Genomic DNA, 13,200 nt, shown 5'->3' with positions numbered 1-13,200 from the left:
TGAGTCCAATATGCTCGCCCTTTCAGTCGCAGTGGCGTTATAATGTGACGATCAATATCAATATTCGTTGGTAAAAGAGCAGCTCAAGAGTTGGCGGTGAGTGGTTATGACTAGCTGCCTTTCCTCTAGTCTTACACTACTAAAATAGAGCCGACTAGCGCAGATAGTCCTCGTGTAGCTTTACGCGAAATTCAAAACAAACCAAACCTTACGAGTTTGTTTACTTAGCTTTATCTAGGGTGGTATGCTATGCACCTGAACATTTAATGAATTTTCTCAGATAATAAATATGCATGAAAAAACCCTATTAAAACAAAAATCTAAATGATGTGGCAGTAAGTTAAGGCGTGCGACTCGTAATCTAAGGGTCGCGGGTTTCAATCCCGGTCACATGCTGGCCCTCCCAGCCGTGGGGGGTGTTATAATGTGACGGTCAATCCCACTATTCGTTGGTAAAAGAGTAGCACAAGAGTTGGCGGTGGGTGGTGATGACTAGCTGCCTTCCCTCTAGTCTTACACTGCTAAATTAGGGACGGCTAGAACAGATAGCCCTCGAGTAGCTTTGTGCGAAATTCCAAAACAAACAAACAAACAAACAAAACTTTCGTCGTCCCTCTCTTTACTACATGTGAGTGGACCTGTATTTTGTAATATACAGCCACATCTCAATTATTATACATTACATGCATATGTATATAGATTATTGCTATTTAAAAATAAATAATTAAACCTATTTTGTTTAATATTGAATAATAAATCGAGAAATAATGCAAACAATTATATTTTGTCGCTACGACTTTGTACTTGTTTGCTCCTGAACATAGGTTGTTTTGGCTTTTAAAATTTCGAACGTGCCGGATATAAAGAATAAATAAAATTATATATATATAAAGTTGAATCACCAAGAAATCATAAATAAATTCACTAATATCGTAGAATTTCACTATAATTAAGCTTACTAACTAAGATGTACTTTGATTTTAAAAAATATGAAATTTTGAGCAGACCAAAGACAGAACCTACTTTTTGAAATTTTGGTTCAAAAGAATGAAGTAGTCTTCTAAGAGCTTAAAATGACTGGGAAAACCACTAAGGGTACATTCTGAGCTGTTAATTCGTTTTTCATATGTCGTATATTGAAGTAAGTAAATAAAAGGAACTATTCCCAAAAATGGAAAGAGGTGAGCGGAGCCCTGTGTTTGGGTCAATACATAAACAATATTTCAGCAAAATATAAAGATATAACGTTCTTATTTTATATTGTAGCTTCATACTATCAGTAATTTGAGTTATTAATTTGTTCGAAATGACACTCTTTGTATTTTGACATCAAAACATCTAATATTAAACAGTGTTGCATTCAACATACCACGTGACTCACTAAAATCTGTAATAGATGTGTTTTTTATATTTACATTTATATTAAGAAAGTAATTCGTATCTGATAATAAAGTTTGAATTATAATCTACAATTTTATTTCACACTTATTGACATAAATTAAAGAAAAAAATAGTTCAATAAAATTTTGAATACAAGTGAACATAGGTGATGATACAACATTTGACCCGTGACCCGTCTCGAAAGGGGTTTTGAATAGACGAATGAAACTGTTGACTAATTTTCCTCTCTATAACCAACATATCTAAATTAATAACTTTGTTTGAAAATTAAGGGTCTTTGACCTAGCCTTTTTGTTCACATGTTGCATAGCGTGATATTCAAAAACTAACAGTAGTATAATATAGACATATCGACATTACATGATTCAGTAAACCTGGATTTTGAAGGAATTATAAGTTTAACATCAAGGTTACATTTGTTCACGAAAAGGTAACAAATGACTTTTTAATTCTCACTTTCAGAGCTTTTCTCATGTAAGACCTGAAGTAATATTACATACAGACAGTTACAAATTGTAACTGGCATTGTTAATATCCGGTGTTATATTTCCTGTGGTGGACACATCAGGTTACACATGGTGGCTTTACCATAAATACACACAAAAACACACTATTATTAGTCAATTTATGACACGTCGAAATTTTAATTGTAAACAGTTTTCGAAAAACAATATTCACCCAACTTTACGATTATGTTTAAATATTAGTTGAATTGAGCAATACGCAGCTTTCCCTAATTTTGAACTGTGGATAGAGGTTAACTATTCGGCAACTCAAGGCTGTTTTTTAACCGACAAGTGGGATTGATTATCACTCTTGTAACGCACCTACGTCTAAGTGAACCAAATTTAATGGCGAACTCCAACTCCAATATTCTAAACAACACCAGGGGCTAAACTACTTATTACAGTGAGAATAATAACAACTACAACTTTGTATGAGGTATCATTAATCTTCAGAACCACTCCAAATCCAAAGGTTTTTGTCTGAAAGGTATTCAAAACTCCAGGGTTATTTTAACTCTAAAATTTCCAACTCTATTGGTTACCCCAATTGTGGAATTTTCAGTATTTAGAGGTAGTCCATTTCTAGAATTTCAGCCTTCACGGTTACTTTGATTTATGATTTAGGCAAAGTAGGCAAATATTTATGAAATGATGCTATGGTATCTGACTATAAATTAAACAGCTATCTAAAAGAAACACTTCCTAGATGTAGAAACAGGAGGTTGTTAAAAGTAATTTGTTAACTGAGAAGAATTGGAGCTTTACTCATACGACTCTTGGCTTCCGTTTGTTGCTTTTCATTAACAGTTCAACAAAAATTGGTATCATGATTTTAAAGTACTAAAACATATATATATTTTGTTACAACATTGCCTTCATTACATCGTTAAATCAATAATAATGAAATATCAACACAAAGGTCATTCGTTTAAAATTCTTTGTATCCAACAACCTACCATAACATGTATTGGAATATCTTCATAATAACCTCATTGATTTGTTTGATCAGTTCCTTCAAAACGGCAGCCTTGTCATCAAGAACTATCATTGCACAGCCAAAGATACATGAAAATATCATCAAACCTAATTAAAGAAAGATTATTTTCTCAATGAGCAGTTACGAGTTGTAGATAATACACATCACAATTACAATCAATTACAAAAGCAAAAAGAAATAATCTTTGCAAATAGCACAATACATTTCACAATGAAAAACTGCTTATAAACTTTATATGTTGCATAAGACAGATCATAATAAGGAAAGCGTATATAAGTATTTAATGTTCCACAACACATATAAGCTTTGCATGTTACATAACTCAGGTCACAATCAAAAAATGATTTTCGTGTTGTACAGTAGAGGTAACAAATATTTAATCCTCTCACGTTAAATCATATTAACATTAAGCTAAAAATACTGACATGTAAAACAATGAAACAAAAACTTGGAGAAGTTTACAATTTGATGACGTGTGAAGAAACTGAAGTATTTTAACATTTGTGTGGAAGCATTACCAGGTTCGTGGAATTTACTTAACGGCTGCAATCAGCAATACTGTAATTTTTTACTCCAATAGTAACATCACAGTTAGTTATTACATTTTCATCAACCCTAAATCCCATTCAAGATTTATTGAAGTGCTTTCCATTATATTATTGTATAACTACTTGGGTGGAACCTAAATGTTTTCGGGGAGCAAGGAAGCAGGAAATAACGAACAAAAAAAAAAACTACTCTTTATTATAAGAAATTGCATCCATGAAATTACACTTATTATTTCAGAAACTGGTTCAAGACAGACTGGATGTGTATTTTTAGAATGTACATGTAAACATGTAATGCATGACTGCAGCAAAAACTTTCTTTAGAAAGAAGTATGTCAATACTAGAGAGACGTTTCGATTACATGAGCCACATTGGCTTTTGTACTCATGAGAAGAAGAAAAAATATCATGTCCGAAACAAAGTACTAACAAATATATTTTTAAGTATCATTTATTTCCGACCATTTTCTGACGAAGAGCTATTGTATAAGTGACTATCTCACTGAATTTACGAATCGGCTTTTTGCTTTTACTCCAATTAAAGGTATTCTTTGTTGTAAGCATTTACTTCGTTCAATAAGAAGTTACAAAAACACATTCATTTATTTTTTTACTTATGTAGAGGTTGAATAGGTACATGTAAACTATTGTGGACTCTTGCCATTTTCTGAGAAACCTGTATAAGTAAATAATCACTACCCCTGTCCTGTGTCCTTTTTCATGATTGTAAGCTGGACGCTTAGACGAGAAATTTTTTCCACAATTTTTTGTTCCCAAAAATTTTTGTGTAAAGTTTCCAGTTATACTATATTTGCAATTTGTTTGAATATTATTTCTACATTTTGGGATTCAGTGTATATTTTATGCAAAACACAATTTCTGCACAATTATTTATGACTAAAGATATTGCGTCTAAAATTCTCCTGGTGTTTGTTGAAAGAAACGTTCAACCGGATTTAATAAGAATATATACATATGAAAATACACTAGCACTATAGGTGACATGTTTAGCAACTATATATTTCACTAATGGTAAATTTCTAACTATTTGACAGAGCTGGAGATAGGAAAGTCACAGCAAGTCCCAGTCCAATATAGCGATATTGTTAAATGATGTACACAAAAGATTAAACATTACAAATAAAGTACACAATCTCTCACAGGAAAAAAAACAATAGCAACACCAACGAGCTCCGAAACCATATCTTAATATAATCTGAAGCTCTTGTAATGTAGTTGGACTTTTATCCTGGGTCAATTAGTATAATAACTCAACGAAAGCTTACATTAAGATCCACAAACTTCCAGCCACACTCCCAAAATCAATGACTATGTTTACGTGAAAAAAATTTGAAGAAAATATAGTATCACCATTTCCACTCCACTACATGACTGTTAAGATCCAGGACATTTTTATCTCTTCACCAATATGGAGTAAAAATGTATTATTTTATTATTATTTTTTTAAATGTGTGGCTCAAAGATATACCTTCCTGTCCCGAGCATAGGTTGTTATGCCATAAAGTCTATGGTGTAGAATTACAGCACGTAATCGTGTCTATTGGGTTAGACAGAATAAACGAAAGAAAGTAATTCCGAGGCCTAAACTGATATCATTATAACTTTCATAATTTATCCTTAAATATTTTCTAAAATAAGTTGTGTGTATATCTTCCCAAGACGTGCTTCTTTGCCTAGATCCTACGAAATGGATTTGTGTGTAAATATTAATGCTGGGATTTTGTATTAATATATTACGAGCATTGTTTACCTGTTTGTCTTATTGTTAAGCCTAAAGCTTGATAACAGATTACCTATGCTCTATCCCCGTAGGATACTGAAACCTTCGTACTTTCAGTCCTAATAAGTCCTTATATTTACTGTTCAGCCACCTGCGACGTTTATTGAACATAAATTTACATTTATAAGCAAGTAATCTCTATCCGGAAGTATACTTTCTAGGAATGTATACATATTTTAACCTTGTACTTTTATGTATGTCAGAAGAGGAAAGATATATCTTAAGATGTTATCTATGTACCTGTCTGTCTTTATATCTTAAATAAAGAATGATCTTTACATTATTACATATTTTCAAAAGTTCGTCCTAATCTTCCTCGAGAAAAGTAAATAGCTTATCAAAGATGTGTAAGTAAGACTAATGTTTTTGTTCTCTCATGTAACTAAAGGCTTGGCCTGGAATAGCCAAGTGGTTAAGGCACTCGACTCGAAATCTGAAGATAGCGTGTTCCAATTCCCATCACACCAAACATTCCCGCCCTTTCAGCTGTGGGTGCGTTATAATGTGACGGTCAATACCACTATTCGTTGGTAAAAGAGTAGCTCAAGAGTTGAGGGTGGGTGGTGATGACTAGCTGACTTCCCTCTTTTCTTACACTGCAAAATTAAGGACTGATAGCGCAGATAACCCTCGTGTAGCTTTGCGTGAAATAAAAAAAAAACAATTAAATACTTGCCTATGAAATTAGCCCCATGGACGTAAATAACTTCCTTACTGTACACGTCATTGATTAGATCCTCAGTGGTTAGATTAGTTGAAACTACGTTGCTCACGTTGAAGTGTTTATTGGATTTCCCGAGTACTGTTACCTCCTAAGAAAAGCAAAAGACATTGGTAAAAGTTATCCTACTTCTTCCCTTAAGAATTAATTATGGTTTAAAAGGCTAAAACGCAATTTTATTTCGTTTTGTTTACAACAAGATACGAAAATAAAAAATTAGTTTTATGTTAACTTGTGATTGCTTTTCTTTCATTTAACATAATATTCAGAATCTTGTATCCCGAATTAGCAATGTGTAAACCTAATAATAACAAAAATATTATTGGTTAAACAACATTACACTGTTAAAAAGGATGCAACAAAAACTTTTGCTTAATCTGGTTTCTATACCAAAATTTTAAACAGCTAAATAAGAACAAATAATGTTTATTTCCAACTGGTATACACTTTCATGGTTTCCATTTGAATGTAAAACTTTGTTTCATATATCCACGTCTATAAGAATATTGACTAGCCACATTAAACATATTGTTTTAACAAATCAAGTTAACACAGTGAAAATCTTGTAAATGTTTCTTATAATTAGATTTTATAATTGTGTCTGAAATTCTGTCTTCAGTTGTTCACTGAATAAATTAAGCACAACTTTCTGGAGGGTGACATATTGTCTGCTTAAGTGAAAAACACAAATTTCACCTCACTTGTTTCAACAGTTTATAAAGCAGTGATATAACTCTTAACGTTGTCAACGCAGGGCTAGTGATTAGCATGTCATTCTGTGGATCTAAGGGTTCGGAACTCGAAGTTTCATCCCATTAAAATACTTCTCAATTTGGGCTGTTCAGCATCTTAAAGATATATTATGTTATTTTCTTTGAAAGGTGAGCGAAAATTCTTGTTTTTTTTTTCTCCTCTAGACAGTAGTTCAAAATTATGGTTTTATATATCTATATTTAGACCATACTAGACTCTGATCTGGCCATTCAGCCAACGTGAATATTAGGAGGTTTCAAGGTTACAAATTCGAATTCACTGTTGATATTACTTTAACAAAATTCAAAAGATTTTTATAAACTGTTAAAAAATAGAACTGATTCAACTCAGTAGCATTTTGGAACGTTTTTGAGTATCTTTTTGTTTCCTTCACAAAAAATATAACATGGCTTTTTCATGGATAAGGACATCTTTATCTTTGCATTTCTTCAAAGTAATGCTTATAAAAGTTGCCAATACTTTCTCAAATAAACATGATGAAAGACAAGATGCTCTCATCTATCTTATCATCTCATAACAGAACGTTTCATCTATTTCTTGCACAGTTTAAAATATACACAGCACGTTCAACAAATCAACATAACCAAAAGAAATCAGTTAGAAATGTTAAAATATTTTCTATCAAAATCAATAAAGAATTTTTGATGTTCCATTCTTCTATACGTTTTAATATGTTCTTCCTGAATATTAAGTTACTGTAATGTTTACAGATAACAGAAAAATCACCCTTCACCATGAGTGTGTCATCATCGATCTTCGACTATTAATAGCCCTTCTCTTGCTGAGTTGTAAATCTGAAGGATTATAATGCTAATATATTGGTTTCGATACCTCTGAAGATAGATAGCCCATCCTGTTCTTTTGTGTTTAACAACGAAGAATATTTTTTTACATCTACATGAGTTAAGTTTTACTATGAATTCTTAATTATTTCTCAACTCACTTAGATGTTTGTAATTGACTTTTGCTCAGCGGGTTTTCGTACAAAAGTTTTATTGCATTTCGTCACTGTAAACCCGTTACCTTATTTGCTTTGTCTTCATGTCGTATCATTTTCACATTCTTGTAGGAAACTAGAACTACTTTCCACTACATAACACTCACCTCTTGACGGTAACCTAGTAACAAAACCCTTTTAAACTACAATGTTTGAATAAATTATTTTTACGTCTTAGTTCAGCCTTGTTGAAAAGTATGTCATCCGATCCGAGTCATTTCTCAGAAATTATGATAATGTTATATCACCGTAAAAGGAAGCAGAAGGCCTTATAATTCGTTAAAACTGTCAAAGCATATGTAAACGTCAGTAACTAAGTAGTGAACATATAGAATGTATAGAAATGATCTTACCTGCATCAAAGTTGCTCGAAAGATATTCTTTGGTACATCATTTCTGAAACGTGACAAAATAGCCATTACAAAGTTACATTCCATATTTTTTAAAGTAAATATTTAACTTCATTTGCTTCCTATCTTATTTTGTTTCTTGTGACTAGGTCCAGCATGGTTAGGTGGTTAAGGCACTCGACTCGTAATCTTAGTGTCGCGGGCTTGAATTCCCGTCACACTAAATATGCTTTCCTTTCAGCTGTGGAGGAGGTATAATGTGACGATCAATCCCACTATTCGTTGGTAAAAAAGAAGCCCGAGAGTTGACGGTGGGTGGTGATGACTAGCTGCATTCTCTCTTGCCTTATATTGCTAAATTAGGTACGGCTAGCGAAGATAGCCTCGAGTAGCGTTGCCCGAAATTCAAAACAAACGAATAATTCCTGTGACTAATAAATTTGTTTTTTATTAAAATAAAATTTCGAAGTTTTTTATCAAATGCTATCATTGACTAATGTTATTTCGACGTTTCTTCAGAGTAAACTGAAACAATTGTTTAATTCTTGATAGACTTTTATAGACAGCATTACCGAATAATCTGAATTTTACATATGTGTACGTATTACCTTCTGCGAATTCAAATATACGTATCGATATGAGAAACCTCCACTCATTCATTTGTAGCAGGATTATTTGAAAATCTGTGAGTGATTAGTTCAGATAACAGTGACGGATCCAGATGAATTACAGTAAAGACCTTTTAAAAATTTTTATGAGGGTGAAGGTCAAGATAAGTTGTTGTTGTTTTATGCTTTTCATAAACAGTCTTGTGAAAAATTGTGCGAATACTAACGTTATGACACAAGTTATGCTTTCCTTACATTAGAAATTTACCTAAAGGGATAAAATAGTAGAAAAGTGACAAGGAACTGTAGTCTGATCCGAAGCTTGCATTTGGACCCAGCTATTGTGTTTTTTTTTCTTTTCTTTTCTTGCGGATTTCACCAGATCTTATGTACATGTTGATATCAGACAAAACAATTCGCGGCTTTTATAAATAGATCTCATATAGATCTCTTGAAAGTAAAATTTCAGCATTGTAAAAGGAAAACAGATTATAAACAAGAAACGAATGTTCAGTGGGATCACGATACTCTAGTGTAATATTTACCTCAAACTAAAGATTTGTTTCGGGATAAAAACTCTTCACAAGAGACCGTTATAGATACAAAGTATAGATACTCGGTGACGCTACAATCACGAAAAAATTTTGTTGAAGCGTGAACTGACATGTCTGAAGGTTTACATTATATTTGAATTTGTGAATGTTGTGGAAGGTATTATAAAGTATCTGATCGCCTAGGAAGTCATACTCTATTTAAAGAATTGTTTAATATAGTTGACGCTATAATAATAAAACTAGCAAAACAGTTTCACCTATTAAAGAAACGTCATATGTGATTTGAATTTCTTTTAAACTTGAATAAGACTGAAGAAAAACTGGAGAAAACTTGAAAGTGATTTAGACAATCACATGACCAATATATTGATGAGTTGGTGTTAGCGGATGAAGTAGGTTTTCTATGAATACCTATTCCGCCACAAATTATCATATGAAAACCCCATAAAAACGCTGCAGTTTTTGCATAAATACAGAATAGCCGACATTTTCAACTGTACCTTCACAACATCATAAAGACTTCTGACTATTAAAGCGAAACGAGCTATTGGTAAGTGTAACTTTTTGTGACTGGAATCGATTATGACAAATTTACATTCAAAGTTGACTCAAAGAGAAAAGACTTTCAGTTTTGGTAATACCCTTAATTGAGAGACATATTACAAAAAATTTCGAATACTTTATCTTGATATACAACGTTGTTCCTACAAAAGCTAAAGAGAAAAACTAATTACAATAATATCGAATAATTAAGAATGTAAAACTAATATTTAATAACGCTTAGCGGTAATTTGTAAATAACAAAGAATATTTTCTGGATCAGTTTACAGAGTACTATTGATTTTTTTGTATACTCGACGGCTATCTACGTTAGTCATCCCTAATTTAGCGGTGTAAAACTAGAGGGAAGGCTGATAGTCATCACCACCCACTGCCAACTTTTGGGCTACACTTTTACCAAAGAATAGTGAGATTGACCATCACTTTATAACGCCCCCCACGGCTTAAATAGCGACCCCGCGATCCACAGGTTACGAGTCGAACGCTTTAACCACTTGTCCATGCCGAGCCTTTATAGAGAAAAGAAGAACAAAGAATCCTAACTTTTTCCTATGATATTTACAGACTTTCCCAAAAGATTGTTTTTCAGTCATTTTAAAGATATTATTATTAAAGGAAACACTGTTAGTTTTTGATGACCTATTTAGAAGATAGCTAAAATACCATTTCAACGAATAATCCGAGCCATCCTCAGATAATCAGGACTAGTGACATGCCTAATAATGTGATAAAAGAATGTCTACTAATTATTCCTTCAGATGTTTTTTTTTCTTTTTATAAATATTAGTGATTAGATTTTGATCCAATTACAATAATTGTATATTTCACCAGAATCATACCTGAATAAATCTAAAACTATATCAATAATTTGACTTTTTGTCACTTGTTTTTTAGATCTTGAAATATCCACGCCATCATTGTTGCCAAAGGAACTATTGGGATTTACAATTTGAGCGACAATCATTCCAACAGAAGTGCAGAACACTTGCAGTCCTACAAAAAAACCCAGTGTCAACCCCGCCAAACGGACGTTGTCACCTTTCGTCAATGACGTAACACATGAAACTCAAACCATGATATTTTGAAAAGGATCAAGATGAGCAAATAAGAATTACAATCTAAAAACAAGGGTGCGAGGTTAAGACGTACGATGAAAATACTGAACGTTTTATAACGTAAAATGAAAAACCTCAACTTTACTCTTTCAGATTCTGTCATTTGTTTTCATTATATCATCGCAATTTGTGTTGCTTAGTGAAATGTAGGCTCTTCAGAATTGATATTTATTTAGCTTATGTTTAGTGATAATCCTTAAAAAAATTTTTATTACAAAAGCTTTCGTGATAGAGCCAAGTTAAGACTATATATACATTAACTGTTGATTTAACCCAGGATCGTATTACCAATTAAACCGATTAAGATGTTAGTCTGGGATTGCCAATCATGTATGGGTACCTACATTTAAAAAAAATAAAAATATATCATAATATGTATATTCAGTATGAGCTAAACGATTAAACTATAGTTCAAGTTGTACTTAAATACAAGAAACACGTTTGTAACTGATATTTTTGAAAGTACAACTACATAATTTCACACGATTTATGCATTTGCAGTATAACATAATAGAATATAACTATATCTAAATATCCTTTGAAATCTAAAAAACAACCACAGAAATCTGGTTACGTTTCTTACAAATATGACAAATAAAGAGTAACATACCTAGAAAAAGGCTGGTACACATCAACGGAACAACCAATAAGATGATAGCTCGGAATACCAGCTGACCAGGGTAACCAATCAACTTTATTGATTCTTTATCTAAATTCATTTGTCGTAATGAAAGTCCTGTGCAAAATCCTAATATTGTCATAGTGATGATCAAGAGAGAAATTCTATGGGTTCTTAAGCAACCCATAATCTATTGTGAAAGGAAAACACATTTAAGAAATTATTTAAAACGTAAAATAGCTTAGATTTACATTTGAAAAATTAAGTGCGTTGAGTCATTTATTAAACTTATATTGACATAGAATTTATTTTAAAATCTAAATTACAGTACTTTTCAAAGTTTGTTATTAATTTATATGACCTGGATGCTTCCCGTTTACCTTGTTATTGTTTCCAATTGGTAAAGCAGTATATATGCTGGCTTACAACACAAGAAACCGGATTTTCGTACCCTCAATGAGCAAACGACAAGTAGGACTTTGTGTAATTTTATGCCTAATTACAAACAAATAGAACCTTGTTATACTGGTTCCAGCACTGTGCTTAATCTATAAAGCATGTATGCTTGTGTATTATAGCGAGGTGTAGTTTGTTTGGAAAATACCTTAGGTCAATATGAAATAGGTGTCAATTTAAATTATCCTTATGTTATGTTGGTGTTTTTTGTTATGATTTAGCCATGCATCTCTCCTTTTTTAGTTACAACTCCCTGTCACAGTTGTAAGATCTCCAAACTGTTTTCCATTGAGATCAGTCTTTATGTAAATATATATTTTTAAATTTACTTATTCCTAGTTTCTTTGCTTGTTTTTGAATTTCACACAAAGCTACACGAGGGTTATCCGCGCTAGCCATCCCTAGCAGTGTAAGACTAGAGGGAAGGCAACTAATCATCAACACCAACCGCCAACTCTTGTGCTACTCTTTTACCAACGAGTAGTGGGATTGATCGCACTACTTTATAACGCTCCCCCGGCTGAAAGGGCAGGGATGTTTGATGTGACAGGGATTCAAACCCACGACCCTCGGATTACGAGTCGAGCGCTTTAACCAACCAGACCATGACGGCCCACTTATGCCTAATCAGAGTCCCAACATTTTCATAAAATATTTGGAAAAATGTTCTGAACTGCACCTCACAAACGTGACACCTGTGATTACACATATCGGTCCAATTAGCACATCATATATTTCCAATTGGTCAGTGGTAAGTTTATTAATGTATGACTATAAAATATGGGATTCAATTCCCTCTGATAGACTGAGCACATGTATCTTACTGTGTAGTTTGATGTTATAAACAAACAAACAATACCTAGTTTAAAAAATATATGCGTAGCTTTTGGACATACATTTTATCACTTGCAAAATTATATCTTATACCTTACGCAACAAATACACCCTCTTTAGAACAAAGGATACTCTATCATATTAGGAGAATGATAATATAATTATTAATTTAAAACACAGCCATGTTACCCAGTAAAACATGTTGCAAACATACACACAAATAGATGATTTTGAAGACGTTTAAACAAAATAATTTAAAAACGAATGAGTTTATTGCAATAAAAACATGGACTCACTTATTTCATGCACTGAGTTAGAAAATACTAAAATGAGCACCCAAGTTATGAGGTTACAGTGC

The 13,200-nt window shown here is 32.5% G+C and overlaps 1 protein-coding gene across 3 annotated transcripts in view; it reads right to left on the bottom strand.

The window, feature by feature from the left end:
• Positions 1–2,838: 2,838 nt before the first annotated feature.
• The window catches only part of LOC143256789 (putative sodium-dependent excitatory amino acid transporter glt-6), a 34,268-nt gene continuing 23,906 nt past the window's right edge, over positions 2,839–13,200 (bottom strand). For all 3 annotated transcript variants that reach the window (XM_076514474.1, XM_076514472.1, XM_076514473.1), the window contains 5 exons: positions 11,544–11,742; positions 10,658–10,811; positions 8,099–8,141; positions 5,930–6,065; positions 2,839–2,990 (listed from right to left, as the gene is read on the bottom strand). In XM_076514474.1, coding sequence (XP_076370589.1) covers positions 2,860–2,990; positions 5,930–6,065; positions 8,099–8,141; positions 10,658–10,811; positions 11,544–11,742 — 663 coding nt within the window. In that variant the 3' untranslated portion in view covers positions 2,839–2,859. The remainder of the gene's footprint in view (positions 2,991–5,929; positions 6,066–8,098; positions 8,142–10,657; positions 10,812–11,543; positions 11,743–13,200) is intronic.

Source organism: Tachypleus tridentatus, chromosome 7 (assembly GCF_004210375.1).
Source record: "Tachypleus tridentatus isolate NWPU-2018 chromosome 7, ASM421037v1, whole genome shotgun sequence".
NCBI classification, from domain to species: Eukaryota; Metazoa; Arthropoda; class Merostomata; order Xiphosura; family Limulidae; genus Tachypleus; species Tachypleus tridentatus.
Note: the sequence above shows the minus strand (reverse complement) of the source record. Positions and strands in the feature narration are given on the sequence as shown.